The sequence below is a fragment of the Diorhabda sublineata genome, chromosome 8, assembly GCF_026230105.1.
Source record: "Diorhabda sublineata isolate icDioSubl1.1 chromosome 8, icDioSubl1.1, whole genome shotgun sequence".
NCBI lineage: Eukaryota > Metazoa > Arthropoda > Insecta > Coleoptera > Chrysomelidae > Diorhabda > Diorhabda sublineata.
The window spans coordinates 352,878-374,354 of record NC_079481.1 but is presented as its reverse complement, the minus strand read 5'-3'; the positions used below and the strand labels follow the sequence as shown (position 1 = coordinate 374,354).

The following is a 21,477-nucleotide window of genomic DNA, read 5'->3' as shown; positions in this document are numbered from 1 at the left end:
TCTATCTGGTTATTTCTATTAATTTTTCAGACAAAAGACAAGGTTCCTGCTTCAGGCAATTGATAAACGGAAAATGTAAACCGGCTCCGTTCAACGAAATCAAATTATCCACCAGGGCAGATTGCTGTTGTTCAATGGGAGAAGCTTGGGGTGCCGATTGCGAACTCTGTCCATCCAGGTACACACCACAATATCAAGAACTTTGTTTGGACAGCGGTTTCTTGGTAGACGGAAAAGGTAATTTTAATAACGTATATATATATATTTTAAGACGTTTTCGGCGACCGAATCCTTCTTCTCAATTAGAAGATGAAGCTTCTGAGGCAATAGTGATACCAAAACAGTCTAGATATTGGATTTAGTTGAATTCGGGGCTACCAAACGAACGAAACGTGTGTAATCGCGAGTTTGATGACCAGATACTGGGTCTTGTTTTCGGGACAGCTAGAGGAATGTCTATGGTATTTTCCGCGGATAAAATTTGATCTATTCCATTTCACGATGACTGTGGATGATTGAATTTAAAACAGTTGTATTTTCCAGACGTAAACGAATGCGAAACCATTCCGGATTTGTGCAGAAACGGCCAATGCATCAACACTTTGGGTTCCTACAGGTGTATCTGCAACAAAGGTTACAGACCCGATCCTTCGGGATTATACTGTTTAGGTACGTAATTATCGTTAATTATTAATATATTTGTCGTTTAAATCGATTTATTTTTTAAAAGATATCAACGAGTGTTATACCAACACGTCCCACTGTCAATACCATTGCCAGAATACCGAAGGTAGCTACGTTTGTTCGTGTCCACCTGGTTTCCTCATCAATCCTGACGGTTTTAGTTGTAGAGACCTCGACGAATGCGCTACGGGTCAACACATCTGTCAACAGAATTGTATAAATACAGAAGGAAGTTACAAGTGTTCCTGCGACGAAGGTTATAACCAAGTCGGAGATAATTGCATAGGTAACGTTTCCGGTTAATGTTCCCAGTAGGATAAAAACTTTCTTATTTCTTTTCTGAAGATATAAACGAGTGCGAAGAGCCGGGAATATGTCCGAAACCAGGTAGGTGCGTAAATACATTGGGAAGTTTCAAATGTATCTGTCCGAGAAGATTCAAATTGGATCCGAGCGGAACGATGTGCATCGACATAGACGAGTGCGCCGACGATTCCAAATGTTTAGAAGGATGTCAAAATTTAGTAGCGGGATACAGGTGAATATTCCAACTTCAATTCGTATCTATTTTCAAAGTATAATGATAATAAAAACAAATACAAATCCATTTCACAGTTTTTTGTCTTTTCGCGTAGTTAAATATCACTTTAGCGTCCTGGATTCTTCACCTAGTGAAAAAGATGTCCTTCCTCTCTTTCAGAACTTTCAGGACACGATTCTTGTAGAGGACATCAACTCTACTTAACCTAACCTAACTCTATGGAAATCACCTTGGTTTTGGTCCGATTTTAAGACCGTTGCTTCACTTCTGCGAAAAATATTTAATCGCTGAATCGCTGTCGAATCAGCAAACCACAAAATTGATGCTTCAAATAGCAACCATTTGAAAAAAACCTGCGTGATTCGTGCCTTCTGATTCGATATCCACATCGTTAATAGTTTTCCTCTTGGTTATTGATTTTTTTTAACGCTCCAGGTTTCTTTGAGTGGTTTAAGCTTCTAGAATTTGCTTCCCAAAAGATTAACGTCGATTTGTGCCCGAATCTTTCGTAATTCGAGACGAAAACTGTTAGATTCCTGATCCGCATTAGCAAACTACACTTTTGAACTTTGAACTTTGGATTTTTGATTACGAAACTTATTATCCAAATATTTTTTGTTAAACGATCAGTTTTTGTTTTGTTTAAGATGCGGTTGTCCTCAAGGTTACACGTCGCACCCGTTCTCCAATCAATGCGTCGACGAAAACGAATGTCAAAATAGTCCTTGCGGAGGCGGTGGAAATTGTTTCAACACACCCGGTAGTTATAGATGCGGTTGTCCTGATGGTTATCAATTCGACAATATTTTAAATATTTGCATTCAGGTATGTAGGTTTTAATTTTAAGGAACTACCCCTTTTAGACTTATTACCTTCCACAAGAAATGTTTTCGTTTTCACCCTGAGGACGGACGGGAAGAAATTTCAAGAAACAGAACGCCACGACATCCTAGAAACTATTTGTCGTCATTGAAAAAGGTTCCCGTTTTTCCGAAGAAGATATGAAGACTTCTAGAAGTTTCTAAAATAATCCAGATTCTTCGAAAACATTCTGGAATCTTGTTTGTTATAACGTCTGAAAGTTTTGCCTTCTAGAAGTTTCTAGAGTAATCCAGATTCTTCGAAAACATTCTGGAATCTTGTTTGATATATCCTCTAAAAGTTTTGCCTTCTAGAAGTTTCTAGAACAATCCAGAATTCTTGGAAAACGTTCGAAAACATTCTGGAATCTTGTTTGATATATCGTCTCAAAGTTTTGCCTTCTAGAAGTTTCTAGAACAATCCAGAATTCTTGGAAAACGTTCGAAAACATTCTGGAATCTTGTTTGATATATCCTCTAAAAGTTTTGGTTTCTAGAAGTTTCTAGAACAATCCAGAATTCTTGTAAAACGTTCGAAAACATTCTGGAATCTTGTTTGATATATCCTCTAAAAGTTTTGCCTTCTAGAAGTTTCTAGAACAATCCAGAATTCTTGTAAAACGTTCGAAAACATTCTGGAATCTTGTTTGATATATCCTCTAAAAGTTTTGCCTTCTAGAAGTTTCTAGAACAATCCAGAATTCTTGTAAAACGTTCGAAAACATTCTGGAATCTTGTTTGATATATCGTCTCAAAGTTTTGCCTTCTAGAAGTTTCTAGAACAATCCAGAATTCTTGTAAAACGTTCGAAAACATTCTGGAATCTTGTTTGATATATCCTCTAAAAGTTTTGGTTTCTAGAAGTTTCTAGAACAATCCAGAATTCTTGGAAAACGTTCGAAAACATTCTGGAATCTTGTTTGATATATCGTCTCAAAGTTTTGCCTTCTAGAAGTTTCTAGAACAATCCAGAATTCTTGGAAAACGTTCGAAAACATTCTGGAATCTTGTTTGATATATCGTCTCAAAGTTTTGCCTTCTAGAAGTTTCTAGAAAAATCCAGAATTCTTGGAAAACGTTCGAAAACATTCTGGAATCTTGTTTGATATATCGTCTCAAAGTTTTGCCTTCTAGAAGTTTCTAGAACAATCCAGAATTCTTGGAAAACGTTCGAAAACATTCTGGAATCTTGTTTGATATATCGTCTCAAAGTTTTGCCTTCTAGAAGTTTCTAGAACAATCCAGAATTCTTGGAAAACGTTCGAAAACATTCTGGAATCTTGTTTGATATATCGTCTCAAAGTTTTGCCTTCTAGAAGTTTCTAGAACAATCCAGAATTCTTGGAAAACGTTCGAAAACATTCTGGAATCTTGTTTGATATATCGTCTCAAAGTTTTGCCTTCTAGAAGTTTCTAGAACAATCCAGAATTCTTGGAAAACGTTCGAAAACATTCTGGAATCTTGTTTGATATATCGTCTCAAAGTTTTGCCTTCTAGAAGTTTCTAGAGTAATCCAGAATTCTTGGAAAACGTTCGAAAACATTCTGGAATCTTGTTTGATATATCCTATAAAAGTTTTGTCTTCTAGAAGTTTCTAGAACAATCCATAATTCTTGGAAAACGTTCGAAAACATTCTGGAATCTTGTTTGATATATCGTCTCAAAGTTTTGCCTTCTAGAAGTTTCTAGAACAATCCAGAATTCTTAGAAAACGTTCGAAAACATTCTGGAATCTTGTTTGATATATCGTCTCAAAGTTTTGCCTTCTAGAAGTTTCTAGAACAATCCAGAATTCTTGGAAAACGTTCGAAAACATTCTGGAATCTTGTTTGATATATCCTCTAAAAGTTTTGGTTTCTGGAAATTTCTAGAGTAATCCAGAATTCTTGGAAAACGTTCGAAAACATTCTGGAATCTTGTTTGATATATCCTCTAAAAGTTTTGGTTTCTAGAAGTTTCTAGAACAATCCAGAATTCTTGGAAAACGTTCGAAAACATTCTGGAATCTTGTTTGATATATCGTCTCAAAGTTTTGCCTTCTAGAAGTTTCTAGAACAATCCAGAATTCTTGGAAAACGTTCGAAAACATTCTGGAATCTTGTTTGATATATCCTCTAAAAGTTTTGGTTTCTGGAAATTTCTAGAGTAATCCAGAATTCTTGGAAAACGTTCGAAAACATTCTGGAATCTTGTTTGATATATCCTCTAAAAGTTTTGGTTTCTAGAAGTTTCTAGAACAATCCAGAATTCTTGGAAAACGTTCGAAAACATTCTGGAATCTTGTTTGATATATCCTCTAAAAGTTTTGGTTTCTAGAAGTTTCTAGAACAATCCAGAATTCTTGGAAAACGTTCGAAAACATTCTGGAATCTTGTTTGATATATCGTCTCAAAGTTTTGCCTTCTAGAAGTTTCTAGAACAATCCAGAATTCTTGGAAAACGTTCGAAAACATTCTGGAATCTTGTTTGATATATCGTCTCAAAGTTTTGCCTTCTAGAAGTTTCTAGAACAATCCAGAATTCTTGTAAAACGTTCGAAAACATTCTGGAATCTTGTTTGATATATCGTCTCAAAGTTTTGCCTTCTAGAAGTTTCTAGAACAATCCAGAATTCTTGGAAAACGTTCGAAAACATTCTGGAATCTTGTTTGATATATCGTCTCAAAGTTTTGCCTTCTAGAAGTTTCTAGAACAATCCAGAATTCTTAGAAAACGTTCGAAAACATTCTGGAATCTTGTTTGATATATCCTCTAAAAGTTTTGGTTTCTGGAAATTTCTAGAGTAATCCAGAATTCTTGGAAAACGTTCGAAAACATTCTGGAATCTTGTTTGATATATCGTCTCAAAGTTTTGCCTTCTAGAAGTTTCTAGAACAATCCAGAATTCTTGGAAAACGTTCGAAAACATTCTGGAATCTTGTTTGATATATCCTCTAAAAGTTTTGGTTTCTGGAAATTTCTAGAGTAATCCAGAATTCTTGGAAAACGTTCGAAAACATTCTGGAATCTTGTTTGATATATCCTCTAAAAGTTTTGGTTTCTAGAAGTTTCTAGAACAATCCAGAATTCTTGGAAAACGTTCGAAAACATTCTGGAATCTTGTTTGATATATCGTCTCAAAGTTTTGCCTTCTAGAAGTTTCTAGAACAATCCAGAATTCTTGGAAAACGTTCGAAAACATTCTGGAATCTTGTTTGATATATCCTCTAAAAGTTTTGGTTTCTGGAAATTTCTAGAGTAATCCAGAATTCTTGGAAAACGTTCGAAAACATTCTGGAATCTTGTTTGATATATCCTCTAAAAGTTTTGGTTTCTAGAAGTTTCTAGAACAATCCAGAATTCTTGGAAAACGTTCGAAAACATTCTGGAATCTTGTTTGATATATCCTCTAAAAGTTTTGGTTTCTAGAAGTTTCTAGAACAATCCAGAATTCTTGGAAAACGTTCGAAAACATTCTGGAATCTTGTTTGATATATCGTCTCAAAGTTTTGCCTTCTAGAAGTTTCTAGAACAATCCAGAATTCTTGGAAAACGTTCGAAAACATTCTGGAATCTTGTTTGATATATCGTCTCAAAGTTTTGCCTTCTAGAAGTTTCTAGAACAATCCAGAATTCTTAGAAAACGTTCGAAAACATTCTGGAATCTTGTTTGATATATCCTCTAAAAGTTTTGGTTTCTAGAAGTTTCTAGAACAATCCAGAATTCTTGGAAAACGTTCGAAAACATTCTGGAATCTTGTTTGATATATCGTCTCAAAGTTTTGCCTTCTAGAAGTTTCTAGAACAATCCAGAATTCTTGGAAAACGTTCGAAAACATTCTGGAATCTTGTTTGATATATCGTCTCAAAGTTTTGCCTTCTAGAAGTTTCTAGAACAATCCAGAATTCTTGTAAAACGTTCGAAAACATTCTGGAATCTTGTTTGATATATCGTCTCAAAGTTTTGCCTTCTAGAAGTTTCTAGAACAATCCAGAATTCTTGGAAAACGTTCGAAAACATTCTGGAATCTTGTTTGATATATCGTCTCAAAGTTTTGCCTTCTAGAAGTTTCTAGAACAATCCAGAATTCTTGGAAAACGTTCGAAAACATTCTGGAATCTTGTTTGATATATCCTCTAAAAGTTTTGGTTTCTAGAAGTTTCTAGAGTAATCCAGAATTCTTGTAAAACGTTCGAAAACATTCTGGAATCTTATTTGATATATCGTCTCAAAGTTTTGCCTTCTAGAAGTTTCTAGAACAATCCAGAATTCTTGGAAAACGTTCGAAAACATTCTGGAATCTTGTTTGATATATCGTCTCAAAGTTTTGCCTTCTAGAAGTTTCTAGAACAATCCAGAATTCTTGGAAAACGTTCGAAAACATTCTGGAATCTTGTTTGATATATCCTCTAAAAGTTTTTGTTTCTAGAAGTTTCCAGAGCAACTCAGATTCTTCGAAAACATTCTGGAATCTTGTTTGATATGTCCTCTAAAAGTTTTGCCTTCTAGAAGTTTCTAGAACAATCCAGAATTCTTGGAAAACGTTCGAAAACATTCTGGAATCTTGTTTGATATATCCTCTAAAAGTTTTGGTTTCTAGAAGTTTCTAGAACAATCCAGAATTCTTGGAAAACGTTCGAAAACATTCTGGAATCTTGTTTGATATATCCTCTAAAAGTTTTGGTTTCTAGAAGTTTCTAGAGTAATCCAGAATTCTTGTAAAACGTTCGAAAACATTCTGGAATCTTATTTGATATATCGTCTCAAAGTTTTGCCTTCTAGAAGTTTCTAGAACAATCCAGAATTCTTGGAAAACATTCGAAAACATCCTGGAATCTTGTTTGATATAACGTCTGAAAGTTTTGCCTTCTAGAAGTTTCTAGAACATTGTCTAAAAATTTGAAGAGTAATCCAGAGCACTCCATAACGTTCTGGATTATTATCCTTTTTTTAGTCCACGAGGAAGATTCAAGGTTATTCCTAATCCTTCTGGAATATTGTTACAACTCCTTCCCATATGAAATTTTGTCCCTTTTACTTGAGGGAGATAAATGTGTCCAATAGATTTGTCGCGTTTTAGGTTAGCGCCAGTTGTTCTGGAGCCCCATGCGCTTTTGGTTGCAACAGTCGCGGTGGGGGATTCAGTTGCGGATGTCCACAAGGATATCATCGTATCGGACAGGGACATTGTCTTTCTACTATAACTCCTTTATACGGAGGATATGGACAAGATATTGGAGATGTTCCCGTATATCAAATAGACGAAGACTATCCGAGCGGATCCAAAGACAAACTCATCACTACCGAAGGTTGTTTCTCGTGTAAAGTGAGTTTAATAAGAAAAAAAAAAAAATGTTTGATTCCTATCAAAAAAATGTTCGTGTATAGGTGAACGGTAGACACAGAAGATCTTCCAGACGAAGAAGATTAGCCAGGGCGTTGCATAATGATACGATCGCCGAACTTTTCCGAATCGAAAGACTCAAACGACATAAACACGAAGATATTGAAGAATCGTTGGAACTCGATTTGAAGATCTCTCAAACTAGACATCGGACAAGAATTATCAAATTACAACCAGCAGTAAAGGTAATTCATTCATTAATTGTCTTTCATTTGGCACTACAGCCTTGGTTTCATCTCCAAACTGGTTCGTTCTCCACCAACGTTGTCTGTTGTCCTCCATTCTTCGGAGACTTCTTGGTCTTTTGTATCATCACCCAACATTTACCTCCAGTACTCCCTAAACTTTTATTTCCTCATGTTTTAATGATGTAATCCGCAATATCTTCTTCCTTAATGCCCAAAGAGACATTTCGGATCGTCCGTGATGTTTGCCCCATATTTGCATTTAATGGCGTTTTTCTTTTTTTTAACCAGACCGAAATGGTGTACAAGATAGTGGAAGGTAACGAAGAGAAAAAATTCGAATTGATCAAGAAACACGGCGTTTGGGCGTTGCACTTTAGGAAGCGTTTGAAGCAACCCGGAGAATTCGAATTGGTTATACACGGTAAACCGGAAACGGTTATACTCGAAACGGAAAGTTACGACAAACCTCTAATTCTAAAAGTTAAAATAAAAGTAACGAAAGAATAATGGAGAGAAGAGTTTTAGATATGTAGGTTAAATTTTCGAAAAAAGTGATATATTTGAAGTAAATCAACAATTTTTTTAAAAAAATATTCAGTTTAGGCGTGGTGTTGTTGCTATTTTTTTTTTAATTAATTTCTTTTTTTGAACAAAATGTCACTGCCAAAATCGTCGATGTGTTCTTTGTTCGCAATATATCATCCGAAAAGTACTGCCAATTTAATAAAAATATAAATGGAGCCATATTATGTCAAAATTTTGAGTGTTTCCTATAAATACTTACAAAAAAAAATCGTCGAAAAAAAAAGTATTAATAGGATTATTTTTCTCGAAGTATATTATGAAGTTGTATAGGAATAATGAAAAAAAAAAAATAATAAAAATATTTATAGATTTATTTTAAGTATTTAACTTAGTTACCTTTTAGATATTTGTTTTTAATGATGATCTTGTAATATATTTTGCTTTAATATGAAGAAGCGTTTGATTTCATAACACCATTTCCCATTACTTTTTCTAACACCCCAAAAACTCTCGATTTACAATTTTATAGTGCGGGACAAATATTTGTCGATGATCTAATAGCAAGATTTCAATTTTTGTTTTTTTGGTGGAATTGTACGAAATTTAAACCGAGGCTAATCGAATTATTTCGTGCTATTCCACCAAAACAAAGTTTTCTAACAAAGGTTCGAAATGTTGGCAGAGGTCCCACTCAAAATTTTCCTTCAAAAAGTCAAAATATTTGTAAAATATTCCACCAAAAGATTTAAAATATCAAAATTTTCCATCAAAAATTCAAGATCGTTATGAAATATTCCATCAAAAGGTTTAAAATGACGAAATTTATAATCAAAGGTTCGAAATATTTGTAAAATTTTCAAAATATCAAAATTTTCTATCAAAAATTCAAAATCGTTGTGAAATATTCCACCAAAAGATTTAAAATATCAAAATTTTCCATCAAAAATTCAAAATCGTTGTGAAATATTCCACCAAAAGATTTAAAATATCAAAATTTTCCATCAAAAATTCAAAATCGTTGTGAAATATTCCACCAAAAGATTCAAAATATCAAAATTTTCCATTAAAAATTCAAAATCGTTGTGAAATATTCCACCAAAAGATTTAAAATATCAAAATTTTCCATCAAATATTCAAAATAATTGGAAATATTCCACCAAAAGGTTTAAAATGACGAAATTTATAATCAAATGTTCGAAATATTTGTAAAATATTCCACCAAAAGATTTAAAATATCAAAATTTTCCATCAAAAATTCAAAATCGTTGTGAAATATTCCACCAAAAGATTTAAAATATCAAAATTTTCCATCAAAAATTCAAAATCGTTGTGAAATATTCCACCAAAAGATTTAAAATATCAAAATTTTCCATCAAAAATTCAAGATCGTTATGAAATATTCCATCAAAAGGTTTAAAATGACGAAATTTATAATCAAAGGTTCGAAATATTTGTAAAATTTTCAAAATATCAAAATTTTCTATCAAAAATTCAAAATCGTTGTGAAATATTCCACCAAAAGATTTAAAATATCAAAATTTTCCATCAAAAATTCAAGATCGTTATGAAATATTCCATCAAAAGGTTTAAAATGACGAAATTTATAATCAAAGGTTCGAAATATTTGTAAAATTTTCAAAATATCAAAATTTTCTATCAAAAATTCAAAATCGTTGTGAAATATTCCACCAAAAGATTTAAAATATCAAAATTTTCCATCAAAAATTCAAGATCGTTATGAAATATTCCATCAAAAGGTTTAAAATGACGAAATTTATAATCAATGGTTCGAAATATTTGTAAAATTTTCAAAATATCAAAATTTTCTATCAAAAATTCAAAATCGTTGTGAAATATTCCACCAAAAGATTTAAAATATCAAAATTTTCCATCAAAAATTCAAGATCGTTATGAAATATTCCATCAAAAGGTTTAAAATGACGAAATTTATAATCAAAGGTTCGAAATATTTGTAAAATATTCCACCAAAAGATTTAAAATATCAAAATTTTCCATCAAAAATTCAAAATCGTTGTGAAATATTCCACCAAAAGATTCAAAATATCAAAATTTTCCATCAAATATTCAAAATAATTGGAAATATTCCACCAAAAGGTTTAAAATGACGAAATTTATAATCAAAGGTTCGAAATATTTGTAAAATATTCCACCAAAAGATTCAAAATATCAAAATTTTCCATTAAAAATTCAAAATCGTTGTGAAATATTCCACCTAAACTTTTTAAATGACGAAATTTATAATAAAAGGTTCGAAATATTTGTAAAATATTCCACCAAAAGATTTAAAATATCAAAATTTTCCATCAAAGATTCAAAATAATTGTGAAATGTTCCAGCAAAAGTTTTTAAAAGAAAAAAAAATTTTCATCCAAGTTAAGAAATGATTTTCAAATATTCCACCAAAAGTTTTCAAACAAACATCTCAATTTTCCATGAACGAGTCAAAATAAATGACAAATATTCCACCAAAAGTTTTTAAATATCAAAATTTTTGTGAAATATTCCACCAAAAGTTCATAAACGACAAAATGTTTATCCAGATTCGAAATGATTATAAAATATTCCACCAAAACGTTGTATATAACAAAATTGTCAATCAAAAATTGTAAAATATTCCACCAAAGTTTTTAAATGACAAAATTTTCCATCAAAGATTCAAAATGATTGTGAAATATTCCACCAAAAGATTTAAAATATCAAAATTTTTCATCAAAAATTCAAAATCGTTGTGAAATATTCCACCAAAAGTTTTTAAATGACGGAATTTGTTATCAAAGGTTGGAAATTGTTGTAAAATGTTCCACCAAAAGTTTTTGTAGAGCATAAGTTTCTATTAGAAATTTAAAATAATTGTTAAATATTCCACCGAAGGTTTTTAAATGAAAAAATTTTCTACCAAAGATAAAAAATTATTGTAAAATATTCCACCAAAAGTTTCTAAACATTAAAATTTTCCATGAAAGGGTCAAAATAATTGACAAATATTCCAGCAAAAGGTTTAAAACATCAAATTCTCCATCTAACGTTGAAAATGTTTGTGAAATATTCCACCAAAAGTTTTTAAAATACAAAAAAATTTTCATCCAAGTTAGGAAATGATGTTAAAATATTCCACCAAAAGTTTTCAAACAAACATCTCAATTTTCCATGAACGAGTCAAAATAAATGACAAATATTCCACCAAAAGTTTTTAAATATCAAAATTTTTGTGAAATATTCCACCAAAAGTTCATAAACGACAAAATTTTTAATCCAGATTCGAAATGATTATAAAATATTCCACCAAAACGTTGTATAAAACAAAACTGTTTATCAAAAATTGTAAATTATTCCACCAAGAATCGGGATTTATAAATTATCATTTTTAATAAAGGAAAAATGTATAGGTAATAAAAAAAAACAGCCGTTTGACTTAAAATTAATTTTTATTATTACAAGTTCCAAATGAATTATTTAACCTGAACGAGAAATTTATATCGACTGATTGTACTACTCCTTGGTATCATCCTAAAACAAACACTTAAAAAAAAATTGTCAAATAATGACAATTGACGTTTCACGTAGGCGAAACGCTGGTTTTTTGTATTCTCGCCTGTTGTTCTTTCCGGCATTCGTCTACGATGTGCTCCAACTGCTCCTTCAAAAGGAGAAGCTCCCTTATCCGAAGGTACACGGGATCCTGCAACCGAAACAAACAAACAAAAAATTAACGACGACGCGGTTTTTTCTCGAATCAAACATTTACTTGTGTTCTCATACTCGGATTCCATCGGCAATAATACGATTTCCACAGTTTTATGTGCCTTATGCTCGCTATCGGTACTAGAACTACTTGTTGCAGAGGATTTGCCCAATACAGGGGGTTTTTGTACATGTTTAGGTTACTGTTCGTATAAGACCATAGGGATACGGTGTTTTCTTTCACTTCTGGAGAAGGAAAAGAAAAATTAAAGTTTTTTGGTGGAATGCTACGGGTAAGCTAGTGAATAGAATGTTTGTTACATTCCACCAAAAGTTAAATATGGAAGAGAAAAATTCGTTTCCTCCAAGGTTTTAATGAAATTCCACCAATAATTTGAAAATTAACGAAATGAAATGAGTTTCGAGTACAATTTGCAAAAAAATTATTCATAATTTTTAATGTAAAAATGTCTTCCGGTCAATAGAATTGAATTTTCAGTGGAATGTCACGAAATTGTAATAAAATTCCAGTTATTGCTGTGTTTTCGGTTTTGGTGGAATGTTACGGATAAGATAATAAATAAAATTTTCGTTACATTCCACCAAAAGTTAAATATGGAAGAGAAAAATTCGTTTCCTCCAAGGTTTTAATGAAATTCCACCAATAATTTGCAAATTAACGAAATGAAATGAGTTTCGAGTACAATTTGCAAAAACATTCATAATTTTCAATCTAAAAATGTCTTCCGGTCAATAGAATTGAATTTTCAGTGGAATGTCACGAAATTGTAATAAAATTCCAATTATTGCTGTTTTTTCGGTTTTGGTGGAATGTTACGGATAAGATAATAAATAAAATTTTCGTTACATTCCACCAAAAGTTAAATATGGAAGAGAAAAATTCGTTTCCTCCAAGGTTTTAATGAAATTCCACCAATAATTTGAAAATTAACGAAATGAAATGAGTTTCGAGTACAATTTGCAAAAAAATTATTCATAATTTTTAATCTAAAAATGTCTTCCGGTCAATAGAATTGAATTTTCAGTGGAATGTCACGAAATTGTAATAAAATTCCAGTTTTTACTGTTTTTTCGGTTTTTGGTGAAATGTTACGGATAAGATAGTGAATAGAACGTTGGTTACATTCCACCAAAAGTTAAATATGGAAGAGAAAAATTCGTTTCCTCCAAGGTTTTAATGAAATTCCACCAATAATTTGAAAATTAACGAAATGAAATGAGTTTCGAGTACAATTTGCAAAAACATTCATAATTTTCAATCTAAAAATGTCTTCCGGTCAATAGAATTGAATTTTCAGTGGAATGTCACGAAATTGTAATAAAATTCCAGTTATTGCTGTGTTTTCGGTTTTGGTGGAATGTTACGGATAAGATAATAAATAAAATTTTCGTTACATTCCACCAAAAGTTAAATATGGAAGAGAAAAATTCGTTTCCTCCAAGGTTTTAATGAAATTCCACCAATAATTTGCAAATTAACGAAATGAAATGAGTTTCGAGTACAATTTGCAAAAACATTCATAATTTTCAATCTAAAAATGTCTTCCGGTCAATAGAATTGAATTTTCAGTGGAATGTCACGAAATTGTAATAAAATTCCAATTATTGCTGTTTTTTCGGTTTTGGTGGAATGTTACGGATAAGATAATAAATAAAATTTTCGTTACATTCCACCAAAAGTTAAATATGGAAGAGAAAAATTCGTTTCCTCCAAGGTTTTAATGAAATTCCACCAATAATTTGAAAATTAACGAAATGAAATGAGTTTCGAGTACAATTTGCAAAAAAATTATTCATAATTTTTAATCTAAAAATGTCTTCCGGTCAATAGAATTGAATTTTCAGTGGAATGTCACGAAATTGTAATAAAATTCCAGTTTTTACTGTTTTTTCGGTTTTTGGTGAAATGTTACGGATAAGATAGTGAATAGAACGTTGGTTACATTCCACCAAAAGTTAAATATGGAAGAGAAAAATTCGTTTCCTCCAAGGTTTTAATGAAATTCCACCAATAATTTGAAAATTAACGAAATGAAATGAGTTTCGAGTACAATTTGCAAAAACATTCATAATTTTCAATCTAAAAATGTCTTCCGGTCAATAGAATTGAATTTTCAGTGGAATGTCACGAAATTGTAATAAAATTCCAGTTATTGCTGTTTTTTCGGTTTTGGTGGAATGTTACGGATAAGATAATAAATAAAATTTTCGTTACATTCCACCAAAAGTTAAATATGGAAGAGAAAAATTCGTTTCCTCCAAGGTTTTAATGAAATTCCACCAATAATTTGAAAATTAACGAAATGAAATGAGTTTCGAGTACAATTTGCAAAAACATTCATAATTTTCAATCTAAAAATGTCTTCCGGTCAATAGAATTGAATTTTCAGTGGAATGTCACGAAATTGTAATAAAATTCCAGTTTTTACTGTTTTTTCGGTTTTGGTGGAATGTTACGGATAAGATAATAAATAAAATTTTCGTTACATTCCACCAAAAGTTAAATATGGAAGAGAAAAATTCGTTTCCTCCAAGGTTTTAATGAAATTCCACCAATAATTTGAAAATTAACGAAATGAAATGAGTTTCGAGTACAATTTGCAAAAAAATTATTCATAATTTTTAATCTAAAAATGTCTTCCGGTCAATAGAATTGAATTTTCAGTGGAATGTCACGAAATTGTAATAAAATTCCAGTTTTTACTGTTTTTTCGGTTTTTGGTGAAATGTTACGGATAAGATAGTGAATAGAACGTTGGTTACATTCCACCAAAAGTTAAATATGGAAGAGAAAAATTCGTTTCCTCCAAGGTTTTAGTGAAATTCCACCAAAAATTTGCAAATTAACGAAATGAAACGAGATTTGAGTCCAATTTGAAAATTTCTAGCAGTTAATGGATTTTTTTTTATATATAGAACGTTACGAAATTGTAATAACGTTAAACTTTTTATTTATTTTTCGATCTTTGGTGGAATGCTACGACAACGCCAATAAGTGATTCATTCAATCCCACCAAAAGTTATAAGTAAATAAAATTTATTTGCAATGAATATTCCAAGAAATGAAGGTAATGATTTTAGCGGAATTCCACCAAAAATTGAAAAATTAACAGAAATAAATCTAAAGGGTGCTTATTAAGTTTTTAATTTTTGGTGGAATATCACTAAATCGACGAAAACAAATTTGATTTTTTAATAATTTGCCAACTTTTAGAAGAATGTCACTAAAATGACAATTGACAATTTGAATTTCGACTTTTGGTGGAATTCAACTCGTAAAATTCCACCAAAAGTAATGATTTTATCAAATTTTTTTTAACTAAAAAGATGAAAAATTATTCAAATTTTGATTTTTCTTGGAATTCAATACGATTTTCCATTAAATTCCATCAAAAATAATGTTTTTATAAGATTTTGAACGAATTTCACTAAAAAGACGAGAAACAATTCAAATTTCGATTATTTTGGAATTCAGTTCGAATTAAAAAGTAAAGGTTTCATCAAAATTTTGGTAGAATATCAATAAAAAGTCGAAAATTAAATTAAAACTTGACTTTTTTTGGATTTCAACTCGATTTTCCATTAAATGCTACCAAAACTTTTTGTTTTTTTTTTCAAAATTTTGGTGGAATCTCATTAAAATGATAATAAAAACAATCAGTTAATAAAATTTCGAAATATCTGATGAAATGTCTCCGAAAAGTCGAAAATACAATACGAAAATCTCAACAAAAAAATCCAACCCAAATTTTCGTTAAATTTCATGAAAGTAAAAGTTTTTACCACATTTTTGGTGGAATATCAATAAAAAAAGTCGAAAAACCATTAAAAACTTGACTTTTCGTGGAATTCATCCCGACTTTCCTTTAAATTCCACCAAAAGTAACGATTTTTTCCAAAATTTTGATTTAATATCAATAAAAAGTCGAAAATTAAATTAAAACTTTACTTTTAGTGGAACTCAACTCGTAAAATTCCACCAAAAGTAACGATTTTATCGAAATTTTTGGTGGAATTTCACTGAAAAGTCGAAAATCAATTTAAAATTTGACATTTCGTGGAATTCATCTCGAATTTCCGTTAAATTCCACCAAAAGTAACGATTTTTTCCAAAATTTTGATTTAATATCAATAAAAAGTCGAAAATTAAATTAAAACTTTACTTTTAGTGGAATTCAACTCGTAAAATTCCACCAAAAGTAACGATTTTATCGAAATTTTTGGTAGAATTTCACTGAAAAGTCGAAAATCAATTTAAAATTTGACATTTCGTGGAATTCATCTCGAATTTCCATTAAATTCCACCAAAAGTAAAGATTTTTTCCAAAATTTTGATGTAATATCAATAAAAAGTCGAAAATTAAATTAAAACTTTACTTTTAGTGGAACTCAACTCGTAAAATTCCACCAAAAGTAACGATTTTATCGAAATTTTTGGTGGAATTTCACTGAAAAGTCGAAAATCAATTTAAAATTTGACATTTCGTGGAATTCATCTCGAATTTCCGTTAAATTCCACCAAAAGTAACGATTTTTTCCAAAATTTTGATTTAATATCAATAAAAAGTCGAAAATTAAATTAAAACTTTACTTTTAGTGGAATTCAACTCGTAAAATTCCACCAAAAGTAACGATTTTATCGAAATTTTTGGTAGAATTTCACTGAAAAGTCGAAAATCAATTTAAAATTTGACATTTCGTGGAATTCATCTCGAATTTCCATTAAATTCCACCAAAAGTAAAGATTTTTTCCAAAATTTTGATGTAATATCAATAAAAAGTCGAAAATTAAATTAAAACTTTACTTTTAGTGGAACTCAACTCGTAAAATTCCACCAAAAGTAACGATTTTATCGAAATTTTTGGTAGAATATCACTGAAAAGACGAAAAACAATTGAAAACTTCACTTTTCGTGGAATTCATCTCGAATTTCCGTTAAATTCCACCAAAAGTATCGATTTTATCCAAAATTTTGATATAACATCAATAAAAAAGTGGAAAATCAATTCAAAACTTGACTTTTCGTGGAATTCAACTCGTAAAATTCCACCAAAAGTAAAGATTTTACCCAAAATGTTAATGGAATATCAATAAAAAAGTCGCAAACAATTTAAAATTTGACTTTTCGTGGAATTCATCTCGACTTTCCATTAAATTCCACCAAAAGTTAAAACACCGTTAATAAATAAATAATCGTTTGAAAGGATTCGATGTATTTCGATACAAAAACAACTCGGATAAGTAAAAAAAAAAAAAAAGAATCGGATAAAAACTCACTTTCGATAAGTCGTTCCCTTTCGGTATTATACAAAAAAGTACCAAACCTACACGAATACAAATGATCCAATATGGTAATTAGAAAATGTTCGTTGAATTCGAAAGCGTTCGGAAATTGTTGAGTAATTTGCCAAACGCAATCGATAAATTGCAAAAAAACGGGCGAACGATCCGCGTCCGAATGGTGATCGTCGCCGTGACCGACTCTCTGCAAAAAAAAAAAAAAAAAAAATCATCATCGGCCGCATCGATGATTATTTTCACCGACCTGTTGGAATTTGTGTCCGAACGACAACCATTCCTTTTCGATTAAAATTTCGAATCCTTTGATCGTCCTGTAAAAAGGATCCAACAACAGCATCGCCAGAGCGGTAAGTTGCGCCGTTCTATCCCAACCGTCGGAGCAGTGCACCAGCACCGAAGTTTTGTGACTTTCCACCTGAAAAAATTCAAAACGAAAATTCGATCCTGGTCATTTTTATGTCAATTTTTACCTTATCCACTATCCTCAACGCTCCCGCCAATATGCATTTGATGTGTTTCAACCAATATGTCGATTCGAGTCCCGACAACCATTTTATTTCGTCTATCGTGGGATAAACTAATTCTTTCAATTTTCTCAACGATTCTCTCATCACGTGTATATTGTGGATATCGAGGAATATTAATTCGGCGTGTTGGTAAGCGTCTTCGGATTCGTACCTGAAATATTTAAAATTTTTTATATCTATATAAAATAGCTCCTTCAAAATCTCCCAATTACCCCCGAACATTTCTTACCCTCCTCCTTTAGCTTTGTTAGCTATAGCGTTAGCGCTCGGTCTGGCGTCCATTATGAATAATTTGTGACTTTGGGCGTTAGCGTCCATTATCAACTGAATATATTTTTCGTCTTCTTTACACCTTTTACCACCAACCTAAGACGAAATTGAAATCAGAACAAGTTTCGATCGCAACCTCGTATAAAATCTTACTCCGACTAAAGGTTGAGAACATCTCGTGATAGTTGCTTGAGATTCCGGATGTATCCAACTCAATACCGGTATTCTACCTCGACTTCTGAAAGCCGCCACGCATTTAATATCGTCGTCGGTAACGTGCGACGGCACCGCCCATACCGCGGGGTAACTGTCGCAAATATCGTATTGCTCGTTAATTTTGGATATTTTCCACATATCGTTGTTCACGCCCTAAAAGGTGGAAGAAATGCTGCAAGACTTGTCAAATTTCATTTTAAACTACAATTATAGGACATACTGTATCTATAAAGGTGAATAAATGAGAAAAGTCGGTGAACTGATAGAAATTATTCCAATTTTTAATGGAATGTCACTGAAATTAGATGAATTATAAAGCAGAGCTAGAATACCATAAAAAAGACACACTGTATCAATAAAAGCAAAAAAATGAGAAATTCCACGTAACTTATGGAAATGAATTTAATTTTTGGTGGAATTTTACTGAAATATTGTGAATTATATTCAATACAAATGAACCAGAATCAAAATATAGGACAAACTGTATCTATAAAAGCTAAAAATCTAGAATAATGACGCGGAACTCATGGAAAAGGTTCATTTTAGGTGGAATTTTATTTGAAATATAAATATTGAACCCGAATAAAAATCTGGGACACACTGTATCTATAAAAAACAAAAGGAATATCACTGATGAAAATTCAATCAATTTTTTATGGAATTTCACTCAAATAATGAGAATAGCATTTTTTTCTTATTGTTTGGTGGAATTTCAATATTATAATATGAATTTGTAACCAGAATCAAAATAATGGACACCCTGTATTTATAAACGAAAATAAATAAGAGGACAGTCGCTGAGCCTTGGAAAATAAAATCAATTTCAGGTGGAGTTTCATTAAAATGATATGAAATTAAACCAAAATTAAAAAAGCGTAACTATTGGACAACCTTGTATCTATAAAACAAAAAAATTAGAATTTTACTGCAACTATGAAGGTTAAATTATATATTTTCCCAATTTTTTGTGGATTTTCACTAAAATGATATAAATCAACTATGGGTCACACTGTATATATAAAATTATAAAAAAAATAAAAAATTGATACATAAAGAAAAAAATTCTATTGGCCTAATGATTTAATACCTTACCATTCGTTTCAATTCTGCAATGGGTTCATAAACGGCCCAACCATTTTCAAGAAACGTTTCGGAATATTCAAATGCGAATATATTCAATTTATGTGACAGAGGAAACGCGTACATCTGCAATTTTTCAAAAACATTCCTCCTCGAATGATTTTCCTGTTTATGAGCGAACCTAAGATTGCGCATATCCTTACAAAATATTTCTATACCATAAGCGTTTTCCCCTTTCGAAGAAGCCCCACCGACTTTTTCAATCCTAGTTACCTTAAGAATCAAACATTAATTAAGTTTAATTATAATTAATTAGTACGTACCACGCCTAAAGGGACGTCGATCACATTCGGCATATCTTTATCCATCGATCTGAAAAACAATTTATAATTTGTAACTGTGAGTATACCCCTAGCGGGGCCGTGATAGGGGCATAAATAAGTTACATCTCTAGCTTGACCGGTCACTTTTTCGCCCGGTAAAAGCGGGGGATCGTCCGGGCGAGTCGGTATAATAGTATCGGTAGTAACCTAAAAAAGACTGTTATAATTTCACTTTGTATATAAGGAAAAATTACTTTTTTCCGTTCTAGTGTAGATACTACGTTTTCCGTAGATGTAGAACTTGACGAACCGTAACTTTTACTAGGTGAAGTCTTACCCCATGTCGTCTAAAAATATAAATTAACTAATACATGTTTATTAAGTATTAGTCAGTACTTACCTGATCTTGTTTATTTATTATCGTAGATTTAGATTCAACTTGTTGATTTTTCAATAAAGTATTACCGTCTATATCTAAAAGTTCTATACTATTTGTTATTTTGTTCATATTTATTCAAATATTATTAAAAACCTATTACATTAACAGATACAACCTACTACACTTTTATAAGAGACAAATGACACATTTGACAGTTCGTTTTAGTTCTATGATATCGTGTATTTCTATAGCTGCGTTCGGTAAAGTTGTTCGCGGAACAGATTAATTGTAGTAATTACCAAACAGTAAACGGATAAACAGTTTTTAAACTTTACGAATAAGACTTTTTAATAAAATGTTAATTGATAAGCATTGAAATGTCAAACTAAACGTCAAAACAAATTTCAAGATTAGGAGCGTTCAAAAGTGTATATAATCGAACACGAACCGAGCAGTAACAGGAAATTAAAGTGGATTGCTGAATGGTACCGAACAGTCAAAGTCATTTATATATTGTAATAATGATTTTCATCGCATGTACAGTCTAGTCTAATAAAACTGATGATTATAATTAATTATTTCTTGTGATGATACGTCATCCGCCAGTGTCTCAATTTATCTTAAAGCAAATGATGGATTATTAACCGCTCCCTTATTATGACTTTTATTATATCAAAAAGAATGATTGATTACGGAATTGGATATGTTCCATAACAAAACAAGGTTGTACTATAATTAGATCGTAAAAAATACACTGGCCGATAAAAACAATGACAGATAGTATGTTCTTAAAGAATAAACTTTTTTATCAACATTAAACGAATATTTACAATTGTTACGTTGTTCAAAGTGATTTTATTTATAACGCAAAAAGTGAGAAATAATTAGATGTGTGAAATCAAGCGAATTATTATTTCTTTTTTTTTTTGAAATTAGAACGTAACCAATATTTGTACCATGTTGTTAATAAAAGGAATGTAGTTATGTAATATGTTGTAAAATATAACACAGGGTGAATTAATTGATAAATAAAAATTTGAAAAACTGCACATATACAAGGTGGAGTCGATAAAAATATCATAAAATTTTTGTATCATTTTCGTTGATTCTACCAATTACAATAATAATTCATTTATCAAAATTTTGTGTAATGTAATGTAATGAAATAAAACGCGCCATCTGTTGTTGAATAATGAAACTATTGCGCCGAAACGCTTGTAGAAAACTATTTATTACTGTCATTTTATTTTTACAGTTTCCTGTAATACCGTAGAATAAACAACTTTTGGTTTTGAAACTGGAAGTGAAGATGGCGTAACATAGTTTATCTATGAAAGCAAAAAAACATTGCAAATGTTAGTAAATAGATCCAATTTTTGGTGGAATTTTACTAAAACAACAGAAATTTAAATGAAATCGAAGTTATCCTCTCAAATTTTTGGTGTAATTTCACTGAAATAATTTGAATCTGAAA

At 31.0% G+C, this 21,477-nt stretch overlaps 2 protein-coding genes across 2 annotated transcripts in view; one reads left to right on the top strand and one right to left on the bottom strand.

Moving 5' to 3' along the window:
• LOC130447671 (fibrillin-2-like) overlaps window positions 1-8,640 on the top strand; it is a 68,357-nt gene extending 59,717 nt beyond the window's left edge. The window contains exons 37-44 of the mRNA XM_056784624.1: window positions 31-237; window positions 544-669; window positions 731-970; window positions 1,030-1,222; window positions 1,873-2,050; window positions 7,147-7,392; window positions 7,455-7,655; window positions 7,947-8,640. Of these exons, the coding sequence (XP_056640602.1) occupies window positions 31-237; window positions 544-669; window positions 731-970; window positions 1,030-1,222; window positions 1,873-2,050; window positions 7,147-7,392; window positions 7,455-7,655; window positions 7,947-8,165 (1,610 nt within the window). The 3' untranslated portion in view covers window positions 8,166-8,640. The remainder of the gene's footprint in view (window positions 1-30; window positions 238-543; window positions 670-730; window positions 971-1,029; window positions 1,223-1,872; window positions 2,051-7,146; window positions 7,393-7,454; window positions 7,656-7,946) is intronic.
• Window positions 8,641-11,610: 2,970 nt separating this feature from the next.
• On the bottom strand, window positions 11,611-20,216 carry LOC130448325 (myotubularin-related protein 2). The gene is made up of 11 exons (XM_056785617.1): window positions 20,025-20,216; window positions 19,879-19,971; window positions 19,625-19,831; window positions 19,314-19,574; window positions 18,159-18,374; window positions 17,965-18,101; window positions 17,679-17,886; window positions 17,453-17,623; window positions 17,185-17,392; window positions 11,950-12,131; window positions 11,611-11,883 (listed from the first exon to the last, which is right to left on the bottom strand). The coding sequence occupies exons 1-11, from the start codon at window positions 20,130-20,132 to the stop codon at window positions 11,761-11,763; spliced, it is 1,914 nt and encodes a 637-aa protein (XP_056641595.1). The 5' UTR covers window positions 20,133-20,216; the 3' UTR covers window positions 11,611-11,760.
• Between the last annotated feature and the right edge of the window lie 1,261 nt (window positions 20,217-21,477).